At 56.3% G+C, this 27857-nt stretch overlaps 1 protein-coding gene across 12 annotated transcripts; it reads right to left on the bottom strand.

Annotated features, from left to right (window-relative positions):
- Positions 1 to 3640: 3640 nt before the first annotated feature.
- Positions 3641 to 27208, bottom strand: LOC135578043 (uncharacterized). Of its 12 annotated transcripts, none has more exons than XM_065048216.1 (19): positions 21643 to 27197; positions 21216 to 21458; positions 19890 to 20511; positions 19659 to 19753; positions 19439 to 19530; positions 19167 to 19305; positions 18811 to 19002; positions 18442 to 18573; positions 18162 to 18239; positions 17713 to 17877; positions 17438 to 17559; positions 17057 to 17122; positions 16807 to 16945; positions 16518 to 16656; positions 14315 to 16233; positions 12416 to 13371; positions 11998 to 12109; positions 6882 to 11581; positions 3641 to 6252 (listed from the first exon to the last, which is right to left on the bottom strand). In XM_065048216.1, the coding sequence occupies exons 1-15, from the start codon at positions 22015 to 22017 to the stop codon at positions 16109 to 16111; spliced, it is 2724 nt and encodes a 907-aa protein (XP_064904288.1). In that variant the 5' UTR covers positions 22018 to 27197; the 3' UTR covers positions 3641 to 6252; positions 6882 to 11581; positions 11998 to 12109; positions 12416 to 13371; positions 14315 to 16108. The 12 variants fall into 12 exon arrangements, with proteins under 12 accessions (XP_064904288.1, XP_064904292.1, XP_064904294.1 ...); XM_065048220.1 differs by having other exon boundaries at positions 6882 to 10883; XM_065048222.1 differs by having other exon boundaries at positions 6882 to 10803.
- Positions 27209 to 27857: the final 649 nt, after the last annotated feature.

Genomic DNA, 27857 nt, shown 5'->3' with positions numbered 1-27857 from the left:
GCCAATACTTTATCTCTATACTGACTCATGGATGGTAGCAAATGCCTTGTGGGGTGGCTACAGCAATGGAAGAAAAGCAACTGGCAGCGCAGAGGTAAACCCATTTGGGCTGCCACACTGTGGCAAGACATTGCTGCTCGGCTAGAGAGCCTGCCTGTGAAAGTTCGGCACGTAGATGCTCATGTGCCTAAAAGTCGAGCCACCGAGGAACATCTAAACAACCAACAAGCAGATCAAGCTGCTAAGATTAAAGTAGCTGAGGTGGACTTGGACTGGCAACATAAAGGTGAACTTTTCCTAGCTCGGTGGGCCCATGATGCTTCAGGGCATCAAGGTAGAGATGCAACATATAAATGGGCTCGCGATCGAGGGGTGGATTTAACTATGGACACTATTTCACAGGTTATTCATGAATGTGAGACTTGCGCCGAAATCAAACAAGCGAAACGGTTAAAGCCTGTACGGTATGGGGGGCGATGGTTAAAGTATAAGTATGGAGAAGCTTGACAGATTGATTATATTACACTTCCACAAACACGTCAAGGTAAGCGTTATGTACTTACAATGGTGGAAGCAACCACTGGATGGTTGGAAACATATGCCGTACCTCATGCTACAGCCCGAAATACCATCTTGGGCCTTGAAAAGCAAGTCCTTTGGCGACACGGTACGCCAGAAAGAATTGAATCAGACAATGGTACTCATTTCAAAAACAGTATTATAGACAATTGGGCCAAAGAACATGGTATTGAGTGGGTGTATCATATTCCATATCATGCACCAGCCTCTGGGAAAATTGAAAGGTACAATGGTTTGCTAAAAACTACACTAAAGGCACTTGGTGGTGGAACCTTTAAAAACTGGGATTCACATTTAGCAAAAGCCACTTGGTTGGTCAACACCAGGGGATCAACCAATCGAGCCGGGCCTGCCCAGTCAGAAATGCTACGGACTGTAGAAGGAGATAAAGTCCCTGTAGTACACATGAAAAACATGTTAGGAAAGGCAGTCTGGGTTACTCCTGCCTCAGGCAAAGGCAAGCCCATTCGTGGGATTGTTTTTGCCCAGGGACCTGGCAGCACCTGGTGGGTGATGCTTAAGGATGGAGAAGTTCGGTGTGTACCTCAAGGGGATTTGAGTTCAGGTGAAAATACGCAATACTGAACTGCATGATGTGAATTGCCATGCTAACAATGTTTAATAAGTGTTTTTCAGATCAAAACAGTGATGACGAAACCAGAGCTAGCTTCTTCGAGTGGTGCCTGACAACTTCATCGAAGTTGATATCTTTAACCCACAAACAGTGGTCATGAGATGCACTTGTACCATTTTTCCTGCCCTGGGAGACTGTCGTGACAAAATGAACTTAATGAACTTTTCAAAGGATGGTCTACTGATTAATTACTCCTGTGTATATATGTACATATGTATATATATATATAGTAGTAGTGAGTAATTAGATTGTGTTGATAGATTGTACTGATAAGGTTTAAGCATTCAGTGAATGGCATATTATAAGGGGTGGAATGTCCTGGTTTTGCTAAAAACAAGTTTCAGTGAATTTGCCTGTCAGCTAAAGCTTCATATTAACTGCATTTTCCTGGAGAACCAGACACATGTTTTGGTAAACCTAGCAATGGAATGCAAACTTATTGATAAGCACAGATGGACATCTCGTGAGAGGGGCGACGAGAAACAAGTGAGCAAGAAACTGACCAACTGTGTATAACATCCCATTCACGTGAATACTGCATATAAAAGTGGGAGATCACGAGGATCTCGTGTGCTTTTCCCTTTTCCCTTCTGCTTATGGCCGACATTAGGAGAGGACCTTGCTAGTCGTCCCTGCGAACTGAGGCCTAGTGACAGACTGAATCCAGCTCCAGTTGGCTGCAGAGTCCAGTCCAGGACTTTGGGTGCTGGCTCTGCAGTTGCTGAGACTTTCAAGATTGGTTTTGTATATTTTGTATTATTTTCTCTATTCTTATTAGTAGCATTAGTAAAACATCTTTAATTTTTTTCCAACTCTCTTCACTCTGTGCTTCTTTTCCTCCCAATTGCCTCTCCCTAGTGAAAAGGGGGGAGAGGGAGGGGGAAGTGTGGGGAGGGGGGGAGAGGGGGTTAGCAATACATCTGCCAGGGTTTTATTGTCACCCCACAATCTTAACCCTCAACAATCACCCACAATACGAAAAGACATACACAATAATAAGCACTCAGATAGCGGTTGTCCATACTAGTTCCCTAGCCATCGTTCACCTTGACTGAGTTCTGGGAGTTACATTTGAAAGATCTACCAGGGTCCACCGCACACTGCAAAGGTTCTGTGGACAACACACTGTTCTGTGGGTGATCAGGGAGGCCATGAGCCACCCCGTAGCTTGAAAGACACTCTGCCTTATGGTCCTGCTGCTTCCTTCAGAAATGCTAAAACTCCACCTACAGATACGAGATGCTCATCCTAACCCCTGGAAGATAACCTGAGCATCCTAGGAGTAGAGATTGTATCAGCAACTTGTTACACACCAATACAAAACAAGAATTAACACCCCATCTCCATTGCAATCAGGAATTTATGGAAAACACCAAGTACCAGGAATTGATGCAATAAATGAAAAATAGTTACAAACATACTTTCAACTACAGCTGCAATTGAAACTCTTCTGCTCCTGAAGGTCCTACCTCAAGCAGACATCTCCACTTCTCCAAACACATCTGCCCATGTAGCTTAAACAGCTCAAAAGCTGCCGACTGCTAAAGGAGCAGCAGAGAACCAGCACCCAAGCAGCCCAGCAGCAGAATGAGCTCCCCACCTGGGGACTGGGGCTCAAATACCCTGAGCCCCGCCCACCCCTTCCCACAATCCCCTGGGAAAGGGGAGGGGTCAATCACCCCAGGCCCCACACACCACCCTTATCAAATCACCTGGACCCTCACTGGAAGTGACAGCACCTGCACTCCTGTTGGGCTCTGTCAGACATTGTTGGTTTTTGTGAAGCCCTGTGAGACCTCTTGGGGTCTATCAGGCTCTGTCAGGCTTTGATGGGCTCTGTAGGGCCCTGTCGAGACCTCTTGGGGTCTGCTGAGCCCTGTCAAGATTTCTCAGGCTCTGTTGAGACCCCCAGGGCTCTGTCATACACATTGAGGCTCTATCGGGAACTGACAAGATTTGTCAGGCCCTGACAGGTCCTGTTGGGCTCTGCCAAGCTTTGTCAGGCTCTGTGAGGACCCGTCAAGCTCTCTCGGGCCCTGTCAGGCTCTGTTGGACTTTCTCCAGCTCTCTCAGGCCCTGCCTGGCTCTGTTGGTCTTTCTTGAGCTTTGTCTGCCCCTGTCATGCCCTGTTGGGTACATGGCTCAGCAGGGGAGGGGAAGGAGTTGTAGGTCTGTAGGCCACACCCCCTGCAGGGAGCCCACCAATGGGGGTGAAGTGTGGTTCAAGGGGGAGGAGCCCAGCTGGGAGGGTGAGGTGCTTGGAAAGGGGGTGGGGCCTGATTAGGGCACACCCCTTTGGGAAGGCACATTGGGGAGAGCTTGGGAGGGAGGTGGGGTTGGCAGTGGCCCTGCCCACACCTTCAGCCCCACCCTCAACCCTAAACCCCACCCCCAAATCCTTCACTGGAAATGGAAGAAACCAAATGCTTAAGGTTTTTTTACATTATTTAATTTTATTGGGTGAGAATTGGCCCCAAAACCAGGTTAAAAATCCCCCAACATGGCCCTGGGGGAGCAACGTCAGGATGGCAGCGGCACAGCGCTGCCCTTTTCCAAGATGGCCGTCAGGGGTAAACAGAGCCACAGGCCCCACCACCCACCTTGGGCCCCACCCCAAAATGGCCACCCTAGGCAGGCCCCGCCCACCCCAGCCCCACCCTTCCAGCACAGGCTTGGCAGCCATGACAGCCATGGCCCCGCCCACCAGCAGGGACACAGCAGCCGAGATGGCCACGCCCATCAGGGCAGCCACCTTGTTCCCATGGGCAGGGTGCAGGGCCACAGGAGCAGCCGATACAGCCGGGAGCTGCCGCCTGAGCACGGCGCAGACCAACAGCCCCTCCGGCAGTGCCAGCATGGCTGCCAGCCCTCCCCCCCCAGCCATCTTGGATTCCAAGCAGGGTGGCGCCCAGCAGCCATGCTGTCCTCATTTTGTTGTGCACAGGGCCCCGTGCAGCATCGCAACCCAGGACAGCTGGTGGGGTGAGGGGACCCAGGAACGTCGATCTATGGGCAGAATGCAGCAGCTGTGGGGTGCTACATATCAATGGGCCAGAGTGCTGGAAGTATATGGTGCTGCAGAGCAGTGCTGTGGCTGTATAGGGCAGACTGGATCTGTGGGGCACTGCTGTGGGTCTATGGGGCAGGGTGCAGGAGCTAGTGCGCTGTAGGGCAGAATTGCTGGCCTATGGGCTACTGGGAAGAAGCTATGGTGTTTTCTGGAACAGTGCTGTTGATCTATAGGGCAGAGGAACTATGGGGTGCTGTAGGGTTACACTGTGGGTCTATAGGGCAGAGTGAACAAGATATGGGGTGCTGTGGGACAGCACTGTGTGTCTATGGGGCACAGTGGAGACTTAGGGTGCTGTGCAGCACTGCTGTCCATTTATGGGGCAGAGTAAAAGCAGCTATGGGGTGCAGTGACTCTATAGGGCAGAGGGGCTATGGGCTGCTGTGGGTCACTGTGTGGGTCACTCACCTGTAGGGGGTTCAGCCTCTTCAGGGGTGTTTCACACCACAACAACCCCATTGACCCCACAGCTGCCTTGACCCCCACACCACCCCATAGACCCTTGTGACCCACCCATAGTGGGCAGTGCAGGCGCAGTCAGGAGGGAAGGGTGGTCAGGTGGACAGAGGTGTGGGGCGCTGTGGGGCAGCACTTTGCACCAATGGGGCAGAACGCAGCACCTACAGGCTGCTGTGGGGCAGCTCTCTGGGTCTAAGGGGCAGGGTAGAGTCCTGTGCGGCAGCACTGTGGGTCTATGGGGAAGAGTAGAGTCACTATGGGGTGCTGGGGGGCACTCCTGTGGATGTATGGGGCAGAGTAGAGGAGCTATACGGTGCTGTGGGGCAGTACTGGGCATCCATGGGTCAGAATGCAGGAGCCATAGGGTGCTGGGGGGCACTCCTGTGGATGTATGGGGCAGAGTACAGGACCTATATGGTGCTGTGGGGCAGTACTGGGCATCCATGGGGCAGAGTGCAGGAGCCATGGGGTGCTGGGGGGCACTCCTGTGGATGTATGGGGCAGAGTACAGGACCTATATGGTGCTGTGGGGCAGTACTGGGCATCCATGGGTCAGAATGCAGGAGCCATAGGGTGCTGGGGGGCACTCCTGTGGATGTATGGGGCAGAGTACAGGACCTATATGGTGCTGTTGGGCAGTACTGGGCATCCATGGGGCAGAGTGCAGGAGCCATGGGGTGCTGCAGGGCACTCCTGTGGATATATGGGGCAGAGTACAGGACCTATATGGTGCTGTGGGGCAGTACTGGGCATCCATGGGGCAGAGTGCAGGAGCAATGGGGTGTTGTGAGGCAGTGTTGTGGGTCTATGGGGCAGAGTGTAGGAGCCATGGGGCATTGTAGGGCAGTACAGTGGGTCTATAGGCCAGATGAGCTATAGGGTGCTGTGGGACAGCACTGTAGATCTATGGGGCAGAGTACAGGAGCTATAGGGTGCTGTAGGGCAGCACTCTGCACCCACGGGGCAGAGTGGAAGACATATGAGGTACTCTGTGGCACTGCTGTAGACATATGGGGCAGAGTGGAGAAGCCATGGGGTGCTGTGGGATAGCAAGCAGGAGCTATAGGGTGCTGTGGGGCAGTGTTGTGGATCCGTAGGGCAGAATGGAGGTGCTATGGGGCACTGTGGGGCACTGTGTGGGTCACTCACCTGTAGGGGGTTCAGCCTCTTCAGGGGTGTTTCACCCCACAACAACCCCATTGACCCCACAGCCGCCCTGACCCCCACACCGCCCCATAGACCCTTGTGATCCCCCCCCGCCCCATCCCCGCCATGGTGTGCAGTGGAGATGTGGCCAGCCGGAGGAGGTGGGGGGGGCGCACAGTCAGCAGGAGTGCAGTGGGGGGGGCACGCGGTCAGCCGGGGGGCGGGGGGGCACAGTCAGCCGGAGTTGGGGGGGGCACGCGGTCAGCCGAGTTGCGGGGGGGGCACGCGCGGTCAGCCGGAGCGGGGGGCGCGGTCAGCCGGAGGGGGCGTGGCCAGGCTGCCGTCGCTGTTCTCTGCGCAGGAGCTGCAGTGGGAAAGGGAAGGAAAGGGCCGTTATTTGTGTCACAGTCCTGGGAAACAGCCCCAAATCCCCCCGCTTCAACATTAACCGAGTGAGCAAATTAACTGCCAAAAAAATGGATCTTGAAAGCTTCTTTGAGCACAAATTATCCTAAAAACAGCCCCAAAATGAAGTAAATTGAATTTGAGACCAAACAGCCTTAAAAATCTCAAAATCCTGCCCAAATATGGTCCCTCACAGCTTTATATAATAAGATATATATGTAAAAATAGATTAGATACATTACATAGTAATTATACATAATATATATAGTATATATTAATATTTAATGAATATCATTACAATAGTATATTATAGATATCATTATGCCATTATATATTAATTATAAATTTCATTACATAATATCAATGAGTATTAGTTGATCAGTTAATTATATCAGATTATATATTATATATTTCTACTATTCATCATATTATATCGTTTATAGTAGCATATTGCTATACTGATTTAGTCTATATATTTACTATTAAATTAAAATTAACTTTAATAATTTAAATTTAAATTATATTAAAAAAAAGGTAAATTAAATTAAAATATAGAAATAAATTTTAAAATGGAATGTAAACAATTACGTGGGTTTAGGGAGGCGGCGACCAATCAGCGCCTTTCTCTCCTCAGAGGCAGCGACCAATCAGCGCCTTTCTCTCCCTCGGAGACAGCCGAGCGGGGCTGAGCCGGGGGAGGCTTTCCCGCCAGACGGCACCGGCCAATCAGCGAGCGTCTCCTCGGCCCCCTCAGCGTGAGGGAGAGCGGGACGGGGGAGACAAAATGGCGGCGGGTTAAAAAAGCCGAACATGTTCCCGCTTAAATATTAATTCAGTAAATTATATAAATAAATACATTTTTAAAGCTTTTTTTGGGGCCAAATCAGCACCAGATCTGGGACCCCCAGCTCTAGACACGTTCAATGAAGTGAATTCAGCCCTAAAACCCCCTAAAAAGCAACGAAATGCCCCTCCCGGCTTTAAATACAATAACTTACACACTTATTTCAACAACTACTTACATTATTTTAACAATTAATAATTTAAACAATTAAGCGGCTTTAGGAGCCTCAGAACCGCCCAAAATGCTCAAAAAAACCCTCATAAAACCTCAAAAAGCCCCGTTTAAATATAATAATTTAAATTAATAAGCGGTTAACAGAAAAAAACGCATTTGGACTCGCAATCCTGGGAAACAGCCCCAAATCTCCCCCCGGGCTTTAAATATTAATCTATTGTATAAATTCTTATCAATAAGTAGATTCAAAAAGCTTTAAAGTCGCAAATCGGCCCCTCAAACTTTAAACGCGTTAAATAAACCTTTCAAAAAGCCGATTTAGACCCCAACGGCCCCAAAACGGCTCCTCACAGCGCTAAATAATTGAAACAACTCAGCGTCTTCAGGAGCCCCGAACCGCAGTGAAATAATAAATCAAATAATAAACCAACAATTAAATCTTAGGAGCCTCAAACCCGCCCAAAATGTTCCAAATAAAACCTCAAATAAACCCTTTAAACATAACAATTTAAATAAATAAGGGCTCTAAAAAAACCGATTTGGACTCAAAATCCCGGGGAAAAGCCCCAAATCTCCCCGAGCTTTAAACTTTAATTCTCCTGATAAACCCTCAATAAACAGATTTCAAAGGCGCCTTCTGGCACAAATCGGCACCCAAAAATTACGTAAAAACATCTTTTAAAAGCCTAATTAGACCCAAACCAGCCCCGCTTGCTGAGAAAAGCCCCGAACCGGCTCCTCCCGCGTTCAACACAACTATTTAAGCCGCTAAAGCGGCTCCGGGAGCCTTAATCGCCCCCGCCCCCCCCCCCCCCCCCCACAAACCCGCGGCTTTAAAACCCCAGTTCCGATCAAAACCCCCAGATACACCCCAGCCCACCGGTCACTCATTAACCCGCCGAGCCCCAATTAACACCCGCACGATAATTACCGCCCTGACCCGCCCCGTTAACTGATTCCGGCCGCCGTTCCTGCCGTTCTCGGGTTTCCCGCCGCGGGGGGGCGGGGGGGGGGGACCATGAGCTCGCGCTGCCGCTGCCGCCTCCGCCTTTCTGGTCCTCCGCGCGTTCTGCGCCGCCCCATTTATTACCTCGTTGTCCCGCCCGGTCCCGCCCCCCGCCCGCCCTCCTGCCAATGGCCGAGCCGCCCCGTCAGCCGCGCTGCCCAATCAGCGCTTCGTTGCTGTGGGCTAACGTCGGCGAGAAAACGCCGACCAATCAGCGCCTTTTCTACCTCAGGGGCGCTAGCGAATCAGCGCCTGTTACTGGGAGGGCGAACTTCGGCGGAAAGTGACCAATCAGTGCCTTCCTCCCCTCAGCGACACGGTGACCAATCAGCGCCTTTCTCCCACCCCCTCGGAGAACCCCTCGTGGGGATGAGCCAATGGACGACTTCCGAGGCTCACACTGTCAGCCAATCAGCGAGCGCCTCCTCCCTCCCTCGGTATAAAATAGCGAATGAGAGCAGAAGGGGGAAACAAGATGGCGGAAGAGAAGACATCGTGGCGGCATGCAGCGGCGATTGAGGAGGAAGGAGGAGAGTCGGGGCTGGGCGGAAAACCGGCGGCTCCTCCGGCCGCGGCAGCAGCAGCGATAGGGGGGTGTGAGGGGGGGAAACCGGCGGCTCCTCCGGCCGCGGCAGCAGCGATCGGGGGGTGTGGGGGGGGGGGGGAAACGGGCGGCTCCTCCGGCCGCGGCAGCAGCGATCGGGGTGTGGGGGGGGAAAACCGGCGGCTCCTCCGGCCGCGGCCGGCACGTGGCTTCACCGGCACCGCGGCTGCGAGACCGCGCGCTGTGGGGCTGCGGGGCGGGTGTGGGGCCGGGGGCTCAAGGGGTCCCGCAGCGGCGGCCGTGGGACGCGATGGGGCGGCTGCGGTGATAGCTGTGGGGCACTGAAGTGGCTGCTGTGGGGGCTCTGCAGAGGCGTGTCTGGAGCTCTTGCGGGGCAGGAGCAGGGCTGCTGTAGCGGTACCTGTGGGGCAGCCATAGGGCTGCCATGGGGTTACTGAGGGTCACACATGGGTGGGGGGGCCGCGCGCGCAGCTGGGTGTAGCCCCACCCACGGGGGTGGGATCCGTGCTGAGGGGCGTGGACTGGGAGGACACGCCCATTGGGAGGCCCACCTGGGGGAACTGGGCAGGGGGTGGGGCCTCCGTGTGTCACACCCCCATAGGAGGAGCCGCTTGGGGTAGGGAGAAAGACACGCCCAAAGAGGGCGTAGCTTAGGAAGGGAGGGGTGGAGCCGAGAGTAGAGTGGGCTCTGTACAGCACGTGCTCTGAGGGGGCGTGGTTTAGCAGGGGCTGAGATTAGGGGTGGAGCCGCGGGCGGGGCTTCGATGCATTATGCTGCTGGGAGGGGTCTGTAAGGGACACGCGCCTCGGGGAGGGCACAGACTGGCAGGGGCGGAGCTTGGACGGGGGGGAGTTGGGGGTGTGGCTTTCTCAGACCACGCCCTTGGAGGGAGAAGCCGGACTGGATAGCACACTGAAAAATTAAAATTAGCTGTTGTTAATCAGAGCTAGTTTGATGTCTTTTTATTTTAACTCAGAGGTAATTAATAGCGGTCATGTTTTTGCACAACCCCAAAAAAGCTGTGGTTAAATTCAGACTGTCATAACTGTTTTCTAATATTATTTTACATCTAAATATCTTTTAGTGTTCTGTTGGGAATCATTACTGCCTGGGAACTTTTTAATACCTCTGTTTATAAACAGCCACTACTTCGTGGTTCCTTTATACTTCTCTTTAAAAAAAGAAATGTAACGTTTTGACTCTGTTTGGTTCTGAGCTTTGTTGCCTCCAATCTCGTGGCTCTGTTATAATTTAAATACTAAATACTCCCGATCACTTCCCAATGCTGTTTAAAATCTAAAGCTTCCTCACTTTGTTTCCTATGCAGTCATTCATGTCTGCGGTTTATTTCATAACGGTTGTTCAAATGAAGCTACCAATGACTCCACATTAGTTTTCTGCCTTTATCATTTAAAAGGAATTCCAAACAATGTGTTTTTTAAACTAGCATTCAGATTGGGAACAACTGCTGCCTAGTTCACCAAGTAATAGCTGAAATTAAATTTACTTCTTGCTCATGCCTATATAATTTCATCTATTTACACTTTAACATGTTTATCATTACATTACTACCAGGCGGATTTACTAGCACACATTATTTTTTATTGTAGATATAAACTAGAGGTTTTTTTCTCTACAGGTATTACTTCCAATTAGCGCTCCAGTATTTATATTCCACTCTTTTAAATTTTACTACATAAATTGGGGATAATTACTGTCTGCAGAGTTTTGAGTAACAGCTAGAGTAGATGACAGGCATTACTCACTCCCAAAGAATCTTCTGGTTGATCTTATTTAAGTTTTAATTCTAAACGGCTGGACACACACACGTGTGCTGGGGAACTCGGACCAGTGCTGCGGTCTGGGGAGGAGTGAAGGACGAACCAGAAATAGATCCTGCAAGAATCCGTCTCTAAAACACTGTAGATCAACAACGACAGTTGTAAGTCACAGACACTCCTCCTTTTCTCTCGGACTCTCACAACAGTAATAAGTAAGTCCTGAAGGATGGAAAACACCAGGATAGGCTGGGAACAACAACAAAGGTAGGTAAAAGAAGGTAAATGGGGGCTCTCAGGGGCCCCAAAAGACAAGCTCAGCTGTCCTGAGAGGAGCAGATGGGAATCAGAGGAGTCCTGAGGGGATTGGGGAGGGGGCTGTCCTGGTTTTGTTAAAAAACAAGTTTCTCTTTCAGTGAATTTGCCTGTCAGCTAAAGCTTCATATTAGCTGCATTTTCCTGGAGAACCAGATACATACATGTTTTGATAAACATTGCAATGGAATGCTTACTTGTTGATAAGGACAGATTCACATCTTGCAAGAGGAGCAACAAGAAACAGGTGACCAACAAACTGACCAACTGTGTATAACATCCCCTTCACATGAATACTTCATATAGAAGTGGCAGATCATGAGGATCTTGTCCTCTTTGCCCCTTTTCGTCCCTTCTGCTTATGGTGACATTAGGAGAGGACCTTGCTAGTCGTCCCTGCAAACTGAGGCCTGCTGAGAGACTGAATCCAGCTCCGGTTGGCTGCAGAGTCCAGTCCAGGACTTCAGGTGCCGGCTCTGCAGTTGCTGAGACTTTCAGGATTGGTTTTGTATTATTTTCTCTACTCTTAATATAGCATTAGTAAAACATTGTCAGTTTTTCCAACTCTCTTCTCTCTGTCCTTCTTTCCCTCCGGATCGCCTGTCCTGAGTGGGAAGGGGGGAGAGGGAGGGGGAAAAGGGGGAAGTGGGGGGTAGACGGGGTTAACAATACATCTGCCAGGGTTTTACTGTCACCCCGCAATCTAAACCCTCGACAGGGGCCAACAGATGGGGGGTCCTGAGAGGAGACAAGAGGGGAAAATGAGGCCTCTGGGATGTGACAAGAGCAACTGGGGAAGTTTTGAGGGGAAGAGAGAAAAGAGGGGAATTTAACGGGGCAAAAGGTCAAACAGGCACCGTGATGCCACCAACGAGCCTGCAGGGACCCAAAGGCAGGCAGGGTAATCGCAGAGGAACGGGGAGGAAACGGGTTTCTGAGGGAACAAGGTGGCGAGTGAGCTTGTGAGGGGTCCAGAGGCAAAGGGATGTGTCCTGAGGAGAACAAATAGAGAGGCTCTTACTCTGAGAAGTTGTCCTTGACTTTGTTCCACCAGCAGCCGTCCTGCGGTCTCGGCACAGCCTGGGGATCCCTGACCCGCACCACCACAACCTTTAACAGCACATCGGGCTGCTCTAGAACCGGAATGACAAACAGCAAGTACTTCTCTAGGACAGCTTTGATGTGGGATTGTTCTGTTTTCTCTGCAACGGACAGGGAGAAATTTCTCCTCCCCACAGTACCACTAAACACCCCACCCATGATTGTTCAGGCATTTTGGGGCTGAAAGCCCCCATCTCTCACTGGCCTGCTCCTCCAGCAACATCATCGTCACCCCCCGAGTCCCCCCATTTATTCACTCAAAAAAAAAAAGGTAGAAAAGGAAAACAGCCCCAGCGGGCAGCACATTACTTTAAAACGCCATTTACCTATGTACATACCAGAGCGCCCAAACATGGGGGGGCAGCGCCCCGAACAGCCGCAGCCACGTCCCACAGGCCGGCAGCCGCCCCCCGGCACGCTGGGGACGGAGGACGGAGCCGCGTCTCCCGCTCCGGCGCTGCTCCCCCCACCCGGGCTGGGGGGTCTGCTGAGCACGGGGCGGTCACAGCTCCCCCTCTGAAACACAGGAATTCCACATTAGAGTTCCGCGTTGGGGCGGCCGGGTGCAGCACCGCGCTTTGCCCGCAGCCTTTCCTTCCTTGTCCCATTTATACAATGGCCTCGGCTCCTCAGATTCCGCCAGGGCTGCTCTCCTCGCATTACCACCAGGTGGTTCCCCAATCCCTTTCCCGCGAGCTAAAATACCCACAACGGGCTCTTGTGCAGAGCACCGCTACCGCGCCGTCCTCCCGTTACGCGTCACGCAGGACGACACGGCTCACCTTGTAACAGAGACAAGCAAGAACTACGAACGCTTCTAGCGGCACTCCACAGGCAATACTAAAACCTGCCCACGACGTACCGCCCTCACAAGTTGTGCTCCAAGTTTATCCCGCCCTCTCCAAAACAAAACGATTCCGGCACGCGGCTCAAGTCCGTCTAACGCTCAGCGCCGCGATCGGGACGCTCGGCCACACGGGCGGCTTCACGGCGCTCGCGCCCCTTGCACGCTAAAGCCACCGCAGCTTCCGCTGTAGGTTTTGGCGTTCGAGTGCACAGTCAGAGCCGAGGCCTATCCGAGAATCAAACCGAACTGCGGTACGCCTCACCGCTACGTACGGGGCCGGCTCTACACCGCGACGGAGCGCCGGAACAACCGACACCAAAAGCTGGCCGCACGAGCAACCCCACAGCAACCGGTTCCTGAGGGCCGCATCTTGTAGAACTTCACCGCAGCGTACGCTGACTCGGCAGCTTCTCTTCAAAAGCGGGAAGAGAAAACAGGGACCGGCATCTGAAAAAACAAGGCAGAGAACAGAGCAGCTGGGAACACCGTGTCATTTGCACGTGCACGTCCCACAAGCCCCCGAACGTGGGGGGGCTCCCCGAGGAAAACAAAGCGGGGGCAGCGCCCCAAACAGCCGCAGCCCCGGCCCGCAGGCCGGCAGCCGCCCCCCGGCACGGCAACGCTTCCGGCCGACCCGAGAAGGGAGCCGTTCGTGCCGGCCGGTATCGACACCCCCCTTTTCCAGGCAGCTCGGAGAACTCCCTTTGCCAGCGTTGTCCTGGTACGTTTCCCTCGTCCGGCTGCTCTTGTCTGTACCCCGCGTGCACCATCAAGATGGTTTTCTAGGCACGTTTCCCACTGCCTCGTTCGCACAGGGCTTCTAAATTCGCTCTTACCTGTTCGGCCGATCTCGACAGAGCGCGTCAGCTCCTCGCGCCGCGAGGCGCCGCTGCTCTCCCGTCGCCGGTGACGGCTCCTTTGGACCCTAATTCTGATCGGGCTGTAAATCTCCTATTAATTGCTTATCCTCTTTGTTACAGTTCCCTGACGTTGGCTGGAGGACACGGCCACCTGGGCTCAGAGACGCGGCTTCCGTACCGGTCTCTGTCCTTTCGGCGGCTGGTTTGACAGCGGCGCCTGCCAATTTATGGCCAGTTTCCTGAGCAGCGTTTCCCTTCTGAGGCCCGTTGCAACGCGTGACGGCAACTCTCCTAGCAACAGCACAGCTTCCAGCAACCGGAGCATCACGTTTAATCTGCCTCCCTTGTGCCGTTAATACACTTTATTCTTTTCAAACGGCTTCAAGGGCCCGCACCCTTCAAGAAACCTGCTTAGAATCAGTGCAGCTACTAATCTTCTTCTCTTTGCGTAACTCTACAGCTCACGCGAGAGCAATTGCTTCAGCTTTCTGGGCAGAAGTCCCTGGAGGTAAAGCTTTAGCTTCCCTTACCTGCTGGGCGGTCGGCACCGCACGCCCGGCTTCACGTACCCCTCGCTTTACGCAAAGCTGCTCCCATCGCTGACCCGGGAGGCTTCGGCATCCTCCAGCGGCCGGTCCCTTCAATCCGCTTCTGCTGTTGCCGAGCAACCGTGGGCCACCGACTGCCGGACGGATCCCCTGAGGAAAGAAGCCGCGCCGACAACGTTAGCAGGAGCAATATTTACGTCATATATTTATATTTGGTATCAAAAGAATTTGTTTGGGGAGGTAATTACAAAATGAGAACCGGTTCCATTACTAAAGTACCACCTTGCTCCCCCTTCAGATGCATCTGTGCACGTGCGAGTAAATTAGTGGGGGAAGTGATTTGAATGTGAAATTCTGGGTTAGCTGTATTGCAGTTAGTGTTGTTCTGCGAACACATTGATTTGGATCTAAAATTAATGGAAGGGATTGACGCTTAATATGCTGTTTATTGACATCCGTAAGAAATTACAGAAGGTAGGAGCTGAGGGATGTAAGTATTGCTCAGCTAACTGAAATTGCATATAAAGTTTATAGTCACAGGAATTAAATGAAGAAAAAGGGCAAGAGGAGCCCAAGCCTGTGCTGTGAAGTTTGAACATGAAGTTCAGGCCCGGCAGCTCCCCCCCCATAAGCTGCGGCCAGAAGAAAAGAAGTAAAAAGCTGACTGGCTGCTAAAGCGGCGGAAAAAGGTGTCGGGGGGGAAAGCGGCGGCTGCTGGAGCTGGAGCTGCAGCTCCTCTCCTCCGGGCTCGCCGCCCGCGGGGGCTGAAGCGGGGGGACAGTCGCCGCCTGGCCTGGAAGCCCCGTCTGATGAGGGACAGATGCTACAATATGTGGATGACATTTTAATCACTACTAGAACCAAGGAGACGTGCGTGACCTGGACCCTGTGGACCAGAGACACCTGCAATGCAATAAGGAAGCCACACGAACCTTTAAGAACTTAAAAAGGCTTTGATGTCAGCCCCTGCTTTAGGACTCCCAGGTGTGAGTAAACCATTTTCCCTGTTCTCTGTTCCCTGTTGTCTGAGGACAACCCTCTGCCCCACAGCCCCGCACACAAACTGCCAGAAGCTCCCATAGGCTCCTTTTAAAGCCCAAGGGAATCCGAGCTGGGCCCGTATATGGTCAGTGCTCTAGAAGCTTCTCTGGTCCGAGGCGTTTCATTAAACGAGGGCCCCGTCTGTCGGCCGGGGGGTGTGGGCATGACCAGAGCGTCCATCAACTAGAGCTGCCCGGTGCTTTCCTGCGACTGCAAAGCGCTGCGACACGGCGGCCGTGGGCACCCCGGGGCGGGGCACGAAGCTGCTGCATCCCCCAGTTCTGGATCCCCTGACCCAGAGCAAAGCGCAAAGCGCTCCCCTCCTCCGGCTGCCGACAGCCAGCCCGGCTTCTTGCACAGCCCCCTGGTTCCCCCCTCACCCCGTCCCCCCAGTTAGTCCCAGGGGTGTTTCTGAAGCCCATGGACACCTCAGCCCCACCCGGGGGCAGGATGGGCCTCTGCTGGCTCTGCCCTGGTGCCAACTGGTTTGCTCCCCGTGCTCCTTCTGGGGGGCCTGGATACCAACTGGATCCACCTGGGCACCCCCAAAGCGCCTTTTTAGCACTTATTTTTCTCCTGAAAAAGCAAACACAGCGGGGCTTTCTGCCATCCTGCCCCAGGGACTCCTCTCAGACCACACCGGTGCTTGGTTTCCCATCGCCATTTATTGCAGCCGCTGCCTGCTCAGTGCCCGGGGCGGTGGGACCGGGGCCGGGACCCCGTCCTGCCCGGCTGTCAGGGGGTTGGTTCACGGCGGGGGGGCTGGATGGGCGGCAGCAGCTGCGGTGCCAGGGTGAAGCGTCTGGGAGACGAGACTGGTAGGTGCTGCAGCACGGCTGATCTCAGCGAGGAGCGGGTGCCTGGGGGCGAGGGGCAGGGTCAGCCACAGACACCCACCAACAGGGTCCTGCCCCCACCCTGAAGCACACAGGCTGTTGTCCCACACTGCCCAGCACCACCCCCCATGTGCCCCCAGCTCCCTCCAGCTCCACCACGAGGACCGGCTGCCCCAGCAGCCAGTGCTGCCCCCACAGCCCAGCCCAGACCCCAGACCCCCCTCCCACCCCGCCCAGCTGTGGGCACAGACCCGTCCCCCCAGACAGCGGGGTGTCCTCTGCCCCCCGGTGCCCTGACAGGGCCATACTTGGCCGGTTCCTGGAGGTCGAGGTGTCTGGGGTGGCCCTTGGCATTGTGGGCAGCTCAGAGCCCCCCATCATGGAGAGCTGCTCGTCCTGCTGGTTCCCATCAGTGCCGTCCTGGCCCGACAGCTGCATCGCGTCCTTCTGGGAAGGGGAGAGCGTGTGACCCAAACACGGGGCCCCGTTCCGCATCCCCCAGCAACCCTCCCCCAGCCAGCTCTCCCCGGGGAAACTGAGGCACGGATGGATCCCCCCACAGGCTCAGATCCCCCTCCCCACCTCTGTCATCCCTACCTTGTTGGGGCTGCGGGCACTGGGTTTGGATGGCCGTGGGGTGCTGGGCGGTTTGGGCTGGAAACGCGGGGGCGTGACGGTGTGTTGGCCTCCGCAGCTCCGCGGAACAGTGGGGTATCTACACTCGCCCGTCCGCTCCCTGTGGGACAGGACATGGGGGTGCTCAGTGCCCGGCAGGTGGCACCCCGTGTGTCACTCGACGCCAGGGAGGGGTCGGGGGGTGCTCCATGTTCAGGGGGCAGTTACTCACGGTCCAGGTGCCAGCATGTTGAGGGGCCGGTCGCAGGACAGGCAATGGAAACCGGGCAGCAGCTGCCTGGAGGGGGGAGAAAAGGGCTGGGGAGCTCCTGGGGGGCACAGCCCCACCTGCACACCTGCCACAAAACGCCTCTGCACCCACCCCCCAAGACTGGTTCAGGAGGGCTCCTCCCGCACGTGCCCCCTCATTGTGCCGCCTCTATCGCTGCGAAGCTGCAGCTGGCAGGAGCACAAGGCACAGCCACTTGCTCAGCATCCCCAGGGGCGCTGCCCACGTGGCTCCCACGCCAGGTACCACACCGGCACGAGCCGGGACAGCCAGCAGGAACAGGGCCAGCACTGCCAAAGCCACCACTGTCCCCATCGCACTCACTTCCTAATCCCAGCGGCATCGTCACGCTCTGCCTGCAGCGCCTTCTCCTGGAGCTGCCCGCTGAGGCTCTTCCACCGCTCCTCCTGCTGCTGCCGGAACGCCCCCAGCTCCCGGCGGTCCAGCTGTGGACGGGTGACACCCTCAGCCAGCTACCCCAGGATGGGACATGGCGGTCCCCTGGGGCACAGCCGGGAGGGGGGACCCTCACAAGGATGCTGCCTTAGGCTGCCAGGCCCCCAGGGTGCCAGTGCTGCGTGGAGGGGACGAGCCCTCACCTTGCAGTCCATCTGTCTCTGCAGCTCTTTCTGGAACTGGAGCCAGCCGTTCTCCTGGCCCGTCACCCGGCTCGTCACCTCCTCCATCATCTTGGTCAGCCGCTCCTCGCACGCCTCAAGCTGGCTGCGACTGACTTTGTCAGCCAGGGCGGCTTTGTCTGCTTTCTAGCAACAGGGAAAGGCAGGAGAGCGGTGGGGACAGGATGCAGGGACAACGGGAGAGGGAGAAGTGGCTACGTGGTCCTGTTCACCCCATCACCCCCGTGGGGTTGGTCCCACCAGCCGAAGGGACTCGGGGCCACAGAGGGACCTGGCAAGGGACCCGCAGCCGGGCTGGAAATCCTCCCTCCCCCTGGCTGGTTCTGCCAGCCAGCACCCAAGGGACAAGGGGTGTTTGTCACCCTGCCTGGGACACCCTTGGCTGGCACCAGGGCCCCTCGAGCCCGTACCTCATCGATTCCCAGCACCAGCAGCTCCTCCTTGTCTGCTTGCTTCTTCTCCAGCCTCCCCAGGGCCTGGGACAGAGCCTTCCAAGGCAGACAGCAGCCCGTGATGCCACGGCAGGGTCGGAGCTGCCCCCCGGCCAGCCGAGCACCCCCTGCCTCCCCATCCCATCAGAAACCTCCAGGAAAGGCATGGGGAAGCTGTGCAGGGCTGCGAGCAGGGTGGCAGGGGGACAGACCCCTTGGGGTCCCAGCCTGGGCTCTCCTGCGGGTTACAGCCACCCACCTTGATGTCATTCTGCTTCTGCTGACGATCCTGCTGGAGGTTTGCAAGGGCCGAGCTCAACTTCTCATAGTCCTTTTGTAGCTGCATGATGCTGGCCTGGAGGCACTTGAGTTGCTCGTCCTGCTGCAGGGACTAAGAGGACAAGGCGGTGCTGAGCAAGGGGGTGGCTGCCCCTCGGGGACAGACCCAGGGTATTTTGGCTGGTGGCCACGGGCCCTCAGTGCAAGCAGGACATTTGCTCCAAGGCTTTAGTTCCCTTCCGTGCTGCTGACTCTCACAAGCCAATTAGGGGGGCAGCGAGGGGCTCCCCCATGTTGAAATGTCTGAGGGGTCCTGGCAGCTCAAGCCCCCTACACCACATCTCCTTACCTGTCTCCTCCACTTCGGATGACTCTCCACCTTGCTGCCCGCCTTCTGGACCAGGGACTCCACCTGCTCCTCGAGCTTCTCGCAGCGCTGGAGGAGCTTCCCCAGCAGCACCCTGGTGTCCGGGCTGCAGACGTGGCACCCTGCGTGTTCGTGTCCCCCGCTCTGCGCCGTCGTCCTCGGCTCGTCCACCTGCTGGCAGGGGAGGAGGAATCAGCTCTGAGCCGGGCTGGATGCCGCCCACAAGCCCAGGTGCCGTGGAGGCTCCATGGCCCCGTCCAGCCAGGGGACGTGGCCGGGACCCCGCCAGGACCCACCCCGAGCCAGCGGGGGCTGGGAGCGCTGCCCCCGGGCCTCACCTCTGCCTGCAGCTGCTGTGCTGCCTCCATCACCAACTTATTCACGTACTTGGCCGCAAACTGCTCCAGCTCGGCCTGGGTTGGCTCCTGCTGCTTCCCCAGCTCCTTGCGCTCTGCCTTGACCTTCTGTCCCTTGGGCCTGGACAGCGAGACAGGGGCAGGGGCAGGCTTAGCCTTCGTGGGGGTGTCCCTCGGCCCCCAAACTGGGATGTTCCCAGACCCCAGGCTCCCTCACAGCCCTGCAGGTAGGAAACCCTCTCCCATCCTTTTACCGCGGCTGTTGGGTCATCTGGCCACTGCCGTCTGCTTTCCTACCGGCTCCAGACCCCCTCGTCTTTCTGGGAGCATCCTCCACCTTGCTGATCTGGGAACGGCAGTGGGGGGGGTGAGGGCACAGCCCCCTGTGTCATTCTGGCACGGGGAGCCTTCAGCTGCCCCCTCCCTGCCCAAACTGGTGTCTCCACAGCCCCTCGGGGACTGCTGCCGGCTCACCTTCTCCTTCTCCCCGTGGAGGGCCCTGGCCATGTCCTGCAGGAAGGACACCTGGCACCTGAGGTCGGCCAGGATGCTGGTGATGCTCTGCCGGCCTAGAGGGACATGGTGCAAGGGGATGTGCTGTCGGTGAGGGGGTCTCACCCGTGGGGCCAGGCTCTGAACATGACGAGCCCCTGACCCAGGGTGTCCCCACACCAAACAACCCCGCCAGCCCCCCCGTGCTCTCACCTCCCTTTGGGAAGAGCCGGCGCACGTCCTCAAGATCTGCGCTTTCTGCTTTTGTAGATTTAAGCTGCTCCACCTGTTCCTTCAGACCAGCGCAGAGCTGGCCGAGCTGCCCAACCTGTGACAGCACCTCCCGCATCTCCGACTCGTAGCTTGAGGTGCTGGTGGAGCCCCAGGGCTTGGCCGGCTCTTGGGCATCCCCTGGGATGGTGGCTTTGGAGCTGGAGGACCCAGGCTGCACCCCAGGGGTGGTGGTGTGGGTCCCAGGGGATCCTGCCTGCATCCCCGCGGTGCTGGCCTGGGCATCAGGGGCCCCTGGTTGTGTCCCCAGGGAGGTGCTGGCCTGGGTGCCCGGGGATCCTGGCTGCATCCCCGGGGTGGTGGCGTTGGCACCAATAGACCTCTTGTGAATGGAGGGAGCGCCTGACAACTTCACAGGGGTCGCTGGTTGCCCCTGTATCCCTGCTTGCATCCCCGGGGAGCCAGACCCTGCAGTCCCCTTGCTGGTCTCCATCCCAGGCTGTGTCCCACGTCCCTTTGGCTCCAGTGCTGAGCTCCTCCTGGCCTGGCTGTCCATGGCCACCTGGGTGGGCTCAGCGGGGGCAGACTGGCCCCCACCACCCTCCTGGGAAGAAGAGGCAAAAGGCAGCAGGTTTACTGGCAGCTGGGCAGCCTAGAGGACAGACCCCAGAACCCCCCACCATGTCCCCAGTCCCCGTCCCCAAACCACCATCTTGCATGGCCAGACTCGTGTTGAAAACGAGAGCCCAAATGCAAAGTGATCACGGGGTCAGCCCGGCCATGGAACCAGAGGGATGGGATCCCCAGGGATGGAACCCCCAGCATCACTGCCCAGCACCCCAGCCCACAGGCTGTGCCCCGAGGCAGGAGGGCTGGTGTCCCCGAGGGAGCGGGGGACGCAGCCGCCTCCTGTCCCTGCGCAGCCCGGCAGCGTCCCGGGGCTTCCCCTGGAGCTGGGCGAGGAGAGGGACACCCGCTCAGATGTGGGAGCGGGATTTAAAGAGTATCCCCGAGTGAACTGGGGCACGAGGCAGAGGGACGCTGGGCAGGGCTGTGCCTGGGGACCGCGGCTGAATTGCATGGGCAGAACTTTATCTCCCCTCCTGCCCCTCCCACGGTTCTGTTTTGAGGGCTCTCTAGTTCAAAAGTGCCTTAGCAACTCCTGGGACACCCTTCCCATCTTCCCTCCTGCTGCCCTTCACGCTGGTGACACCGATGGCCGTGGGGCAGGGGCACAGTGTGACAGGGCAGCAGGAGCGGGGAGGGACGAGGGCCCAGCTCCCTCCCGGGGCACCAGGGGATGCTCACCAGGCCAAGCGTCTCCTGGATCTCCTGGATGTCCTCCGCCAGGCCGGAATGCGCCTCCTGCAGGGCATGCATGTCCTCTGCCAGGCCGACATGCGCCTCCTTCACCTCCTGGATGTCCTGTTCCAGGCCAGAATGCGCCTCCTGCATGGCCTCCTTCATCTCCCGCACGTCCTGTTCCAGGCTGGACTGCGCCTCCTTAAACTTGCTGATCTCCTCCCACAGGTCCTGGAGCGAAGCCCTTTTCTGGGAGAGCGGGTGGGGGGTGAGCCCAGGGGAGGGTCCCTGGGGACCTGGGCCCCGCTGTGCTCTGCTGCGGGAGCTCGGGCTTAACCCAGCCCTTGGGCTGAGGGCGGCACGACGGCAGCGCGGAGCCCGGAGGAGGGGGCGTCTCGTGGGGGAGCACCCAGGGACCAGCAAGAGCATCTACCTTGGGGACATCTCTCTTCTCCTCTTCCGTTGTTTTTGGCATGGCCTCCTTGGCCACGGAGGAGACCTTGGAGTTGCTCCCGGTCCCCTCCAGCGTGTCCTTCTCATCCAGCTGCTGCTTTGGTTTCCAGAGGTGCTGCCCTGTGCCCAGGGCTCCATCCTCCTCCTTCTCCTGGCCAGGCTGGGCCTTGCTGTCCTGATCCTTTGCCAGGCCGGGGGTCGGGCTCTGCCCTGGCTCCAGGACAGACAGCTCCTGCTGGCCCAGCTGCCCGATGATGGCCTCAAGCAATTTGTGCAGTGCCACCAAGTCGACAACCCCCAAATGGGGTGTCCCCATGGCGGCGTTCAGCATCTCCAGCAGTCCACGTGTGGCCATCGCTGCTGCTCTGCCCGAAAACACTGAACTGGATGTGGGAAGACGGGAGCTCTTCTGTCCGGAGATGATGTTGGAGGGATGGGCAGCCAGCAGCCTTTCTCCTCCTCCTTCTTGCCACAGAAAGTGATCCAGTCACCAAACAGATCCAAGTGCCAAAAGCAATCCGAGTGATGAAAGTGATCCAGTCGCCAAACAGATCCAAGTTCCGAAAGTGATAAAACCACCAACAGCAGTTCAACCACCAGAAGTGGTTCAACCACCAGTAGCGATCCTACCACCAAAAGTGGTGCAACCACCAATAGCGATCCCACCACGAAAGCGATCCAACTGCCAAAATGAGTCCACCACCACAGTGATCCCACCACGGCAAGTGATCCCACCACGGCCAGTGACCAAATGGGCGAGGGGCACAGGTGACAGGGGACAATATAGTGTCTCTGTTGCCTGGCAACAGCCGCCCCAGGAGCCAGCGGGCGCCGCCCTGGTCCTTTGTGATGAAGTCACCCATGGGATGGGAGATGCTGAGGCTCCCTCCTGCCTTTCCCACTTTACCACCCACAATGCAGCTGGTGACACCTCAAATGTTGTGGCAGGTCACTGCAGCCCGTGCCCAGATTCAAAGTACAATCAGACAGGTCATGGGGAATGAAATCTCATTTCACTCAATTAAATACCCTCAGTTTTAATTGCAGAGAGAATGGCTTTATCCGTGTTGTGCACTAAATGAAACTCTCCCGACGTCTCACCCTTTCCTTTCCCCATGGCACAGTTGGCCTCGGAGGCGATTCCCCTTGGTGGCAGATGGGCAGCGACTGGCTCACGAGTGCACCAGCACTGGGAACCTGGGCTGAAAACAAGGTCAAAGTGCCTGGTTTAGGATGCCTTTCCCTGCGGTTCATCAAGCAGAAGGATGTCTTTTGAGAGGGAGCTGTTCTGAAGGGATTTCTTCTGCCTCTCTTGACCGTTGGCATGAGCCACCGGCTGCTGACCAGGAAATGTGCTCATCGCTTGCTCCCTCATGAACACTGCTCTGGCCTTTGCAGCTAGAACAACATAAACCAGAGGATGTTTCCTGTCACCTCTGCAAGAAGGTGGTTCAAATGCAAAGGCTGATCTTGCCTGTAAGCAGCACGAACTGCTCTAGAGACAGCTCTTTGCTGGGGATGGAGCTGCGAGAGAGGTTCTCCAGCTGGCACGGCTGCCTCCCTTTTGAAACACGGGCAACCTTGTGCTGGGAGTCCCGTCCCTCAGCCTCATGGCTCTGACATCTCCTCTGATGCTTCAGAAACGCTGCTGCTAGCTACACAGCCATTGCAAGATCCTTTTGCACTGCGAACTGAAGCTGCTCCATAGCTGAAAGGGAGACCCCAACACAGAAAGCAGGGCTGCCATGATTCCTCTGAGAGTGAACCCCACATCCCAAAGAAAGCCGGTCCTTAGAGATGGCCAAGTTTGGAGCAGCGCTGTCACACGTGAGCTGCGAGTCACACAAGGAAGAGTTCCAGAGGACGGAGCGTGTCCCCAGATGGCCTTTGCCAGCGCTGACTGAGGAAGAGGCGTCCTGTCCAGGGACCTCTGCACAGACATCTCCAGGCAGAGCAAGACACTGGGGGGCAACAGCCCCTCTCAAACCCCAGTTTTGCACCCCAAGTGGCCGCACGGCAATGGGCAAGCGTTCATCCCGGGCCAGAGATGCTGGATCCAGAAGTCATGGCTTGCTCCTGGGAGGGTCTTCTTGTGTCAGAACCTCCTGTGTTTCGCCACGCATTTTTCACTGTCAATGACTTTCATTTCTTTTCCCTCTACGCTCTCCTCCACTTTTGCCGTGGAGAGCAGATGCCAACAGTCTATTCCAGCCTTATGGGATCTTGCAGACTTCTCCTTTGCTGTCTGTGGTGCTGGTGATTGCCTTCTGCTGCCCCTGGTTCATGTTGAAGATTAATTCCTGGCAGACGCGGTTGGTGCTGCTGAGCAACACTCTTGGCTTTGTGCTAGTGCTCAGTAGGACACCGACAAGGAAGCAGGTGTCAAAAACCTCTCGGTTCTTGTGTTGAATGGTGTTGTGAGAAATCATTTAACTTCTCATTTTCATCGTGAGCTCCTGGGGTTTTTGGCAAGACTGGCCTCAAAAAGGGCCGGGTCTGTCCGGGGGGGAGGTGGGGAGGGCACTAAATTCAGCTCAGTGCTCAGAAAGCAGGGGCCGTGCCGGGAACCGCGAGGGGCCCGGCCAGCGCCTCGTGTCCCGGGGGCCCTGCCTGACTTTCTGTGTCCTAATGGGGTGCGAAGTGGAGCAGGGGACAGGGAGCCGGGTGAAGAGGGTCCTGAGGGACCCCAAAACTCTCCCCACCCATCGTGCTGGTCCTCATTGCATCACCTCATCCCTGCCCAGGGCAGCTGGCATCAGAGCAGTGTCCCCTCCCCAAACCCGCTGCACCCCAGCGCTCTAAGCACCCTGGATGGTCCAAACTGTTCTTCGCAGCCCAAGCTGGCCCTGCCTGGGCTGGAGATCCTCCCCAGGCAGCCCCCACGTTCTGGGGGTGCCACCCAGACCCTGCAGCGCTGGGTACCCCAATACCCACCAGAGCTGGCCTTCGAGCATCCCCTGGTGCGGGATGCAGCCAGATCTTCAGTGATGGGGAGTTGGCAGGTTGGGACTCCAAAAACCATCCATGGCCGATCTGACACCCCCGCAGATGTGCACCCCCAGCAACACACCGGCCACGCCACCCAACTTCCCCGACGCTCTGGCCACGTTCTCCAAGCTGCGAACCCCCGAGAGCCACAGAGCAGCATCAGCCCCATCACCTCCATGGCCTGTGCCCCCGGGAGCTTCAGTCCCTACTGGGCTTCCTCACCCACAACCCCCAGCCCGCCTGGCTGCCCCCTCCTCACCCACCGCCCACGGCCTCCACCACCCCCTGCCCCCCAGAAAGCCACGGCCACCATGGACAGCCAGAGACCAGACTGGGTTGGCGGAGGTGGGGGGGTCAGGGGGGTCCCGGGCCAGGGTGTTGGGAGCGGGGGCTCCCCTGAGAATCGCACTGGAACAATTTTCTAGGTATTATTTCTAGGGTGGGGGGCACACACTGCTGGGGAGGGCACTGGCCCTTGAGAGCCTCTAGATGGTCTTTTCTCCCCTCATTTTTTAAAAATATATATTTAATATATATAAATCTAGAGAGAAGGAGCAGCAGCACAGGGGTGGGTGCTGGGTGGGGGGGGTTTCTTAACGCCCCCTCCCACCAGCATCGCTGCAGCGGGGCGGGAGAGCGAAGGGGACGCAAATAACGAAGAAATCAATGGCCAGAGGCAGCTGTCGGCACCCAGGTCATGGCTATGGGGGCACCCTGGATTGGGGGCACACAGCCGCTGGGCCCCCTGCCTCTGCATGTCCCAGACCCCTGATGAAGCCCCCAAAGCAATCCCCTCCTCCAGCTCCCATTACCCTTTGTCCTATCATTGTTTGCCCCCGAGAAGAGCCTGGCTCCATCCTCATGGCACTCACCCTTTATATATTTATAAACATTAATGAGGTCCCCCCTTAGTCTCCTCTTCTCCAAACTAAAGAGCCCCAGCTCCCTCAGCCTTTCTTCATAAGGGAGATGCTCCACTCCCTTAATCATCTTGGTTGCCCTACGCTGGACCCTCTCCAGCAGTTCCCTGTCCTGCTGGAACTGAGGGGCCACAACTGGACACAATATTCCAGATGTGGTCTCACCAGGGCAGAGTAGAGGGGAAGGAGAACCTCTCTCGATCTACTAGCCACCCCCCTTCTAATACACCCCAGGTACCATTGGCCTTCCTGGCCACAAGGGCCCAGTGCTGGCTCATGGTCACCCTGCTGTCCACCAGGACCCCCAGGTCCCTTTCCCCTACACTGCTCTCTAATATGTAATTTCCCAACCTACACTGGAACCTGGGCTTGTTCCTGCCCAGGTGCAGGACTCTACACTTGCCCTTGTTAAATTTCATCAGGTTATTCCCCGCCCAACTCTCCAGCCTGTCCAGGTCTCTGGATGGCAGCACAGCCTTCTGGCGTGTCAGCCACCCCTCCCAGCTTGGTGTCATCAGCAAACTTGCCGATAGTGCACTCTATTCCCTCGTCCAAATCGTTAATGAATATATTGAATAACATTGGCCCCAGCGCTGACCCCTGAGGCACTGCACTGGATACTGGCCTCCAGCTGGACTCCGCACCATTGACTACCGCTCTCTGGCTTCTCTCCTTAAGCCAGTTTGCAACCCACCTCACTGCTCTATTGTCCAGACCACACCTCCTCAACTGAGCTGTGAGGATGCTGTGGGAGACTGTGGCAAAGGCGTTACTGAAGTCAAGGTATAGACCACATCCACCGCTCTGCCATCGTCCATCCACCTTGTTACATTCTCATAAAAGGCTATGAGGTTGGTCAAGCACGACTTACCCTTGGTAAAGCCATGCTGACTGCCCCTAATAGCCCTCTTATCCTTGAGATGCCTTGAGATGGCACCAAGGAGAAGCTGTTCCATTACTTTCCCAGGGACAGAGGTGAGGCTGACCGGTCTGTAATTACCCGGGTCCTCCTTCTTGCCCTTTTTGAAGACTGCAGTGACATTTGCTTTCCTCCAGTCCTCGGGCACCTCCCCTGTTTCCCAAGACTTGGCAAAGATGACGGAGAGCGGTCCAGCAGTGACTTCAGCCGGCTCCCTCAGCACCCGCGGGTGCATCCCCTCCGGACCCGTGGATTTATGGATGTCCAGACTATTTAATTGCTCCCTAACCCAGTCCTCATCGACTAAAGCAAACTCCTCCACTGACCTGGCTTCATCCGGGGTCTCAGGGGTACAGGGCTCCCCAGGACGGCCTCCGGCAGAGTAGACAGAGACAAAGAAGGCATTCAGGAATTCTGCCTCCTCTGTATCTTCTGCCACCAGGGCACCCACCCCGTTCATCAGTGGGCCTACATTGCCTCTGGTGTTAGTTTTATCTGCTATGTATTTGAAAAAGTTCTTTTTGCTGTCCTTGACCCCTCTCGCCAGCTGTAATTCTAGGGGGCCTTGGCTATCCTAGCTGCCTTCCTGCATCCTCTAACAGCAGCCTTATATTCCTCCCAAGTGGCCAGCCCCTGCCTCCATGACCTGCAAACTCTCCTCTTCTGCTTGAGCATACCCAACAGGTCCCTGTTCAACCACGCAGGCCTCCTGGCTCCCTTCCTCGACTCCCTTCGTGTGGGGATGCTCTGATCCTGAGCGTGGAAGAAGCAATCTCTGAATGCAACCCAGCTATCTCGGGCCCCTTTTCCTTCAAGCAGTCTTGCCCGTGGGATTTCCCCCAGCAATTGCTTGAAAAGGCCAAAGTTAGCCCTGCTAAAGTCCAGGGTTGCAATTCTACTTGCTGTTCTGTTCCTGCCACCCAAGATGCTGAACTCCACCTTCTCGTGGTCACTGCAGCCCAGGCAGCCCTCAACCTTTACTGCTTCGACCAGACCCTCCTTGCTAGCGAGGATGAGATCCAGCAGTGCACCTCTCCCAGTCGGCTCCTCCACCACCTGCATGAGGCGGTTCTCACCGATGCACGGCAGGAACCTCCTGGACTGTGGCTGGCTGGCTGAACGGTCCTTCCAGCAAACACCAGGGAACTTAAAATCCCCCACAACAACCAGGGCCTGTGACCGTGAGGCCGCTCTCAGCTGCCCATAGAAGGCCTCATCAGCTTCCTCAGCCTGATCTGGTGGCCTGCAACAGACGCCCACAGCAGTGTCACCCCTGCCAGCCTGCCCCTTGATCCTGACCCATACACTCTCAACTCGCTCCTCATCCGCTCCTGGGCAGAATTTAGTACACTGTAGCTGCTCTCTCAC

This window comes from Columba livia, unplaced genomic scaffold (genome assembly GCF_036013475.1).
Source record: "Columba livia isolate bColLiv1 breed racing homer unplaced genomic scaffold, bColLiv1.pat.W.v2 Scaffold_263, whole genome shotgun sequence".
Classification (NCBI taxonomy): domain Eukaryota; kingdom Metazoa; phylum Chordata; class Aves; order Columbiformes; family Columbidae; genus Columba; species Columba livia.
Note: the sequence above shows the minus strand (reverse complement) of the source record. Positions and strands in the feature narration are given on the sequence as shown.

Coding starts and splice junctions, on each gene's coding strand:
- LOC135578043 (XM_065048214.1), bottom strand. CDS start 22,017: ATGGCCACACGTGGACTGCTGGAGATGCTGAACGCCGCCATGGGGACA. Junction 18,574..18,810: donor ATCCGAAGTGGAGGAGACAG/GTAAGGAGATGT, acceptor TTGTCCTCTTAG/TCCCTGCAGCAGGACGAGCA. Junction 17,123..17,437: donor GATGCCGCTGGGATTAGGAA/GTGAGTGCGATG, acceptor TCCCCCCTCCAG/GCAGCTGCTGCCCGGTTTCC.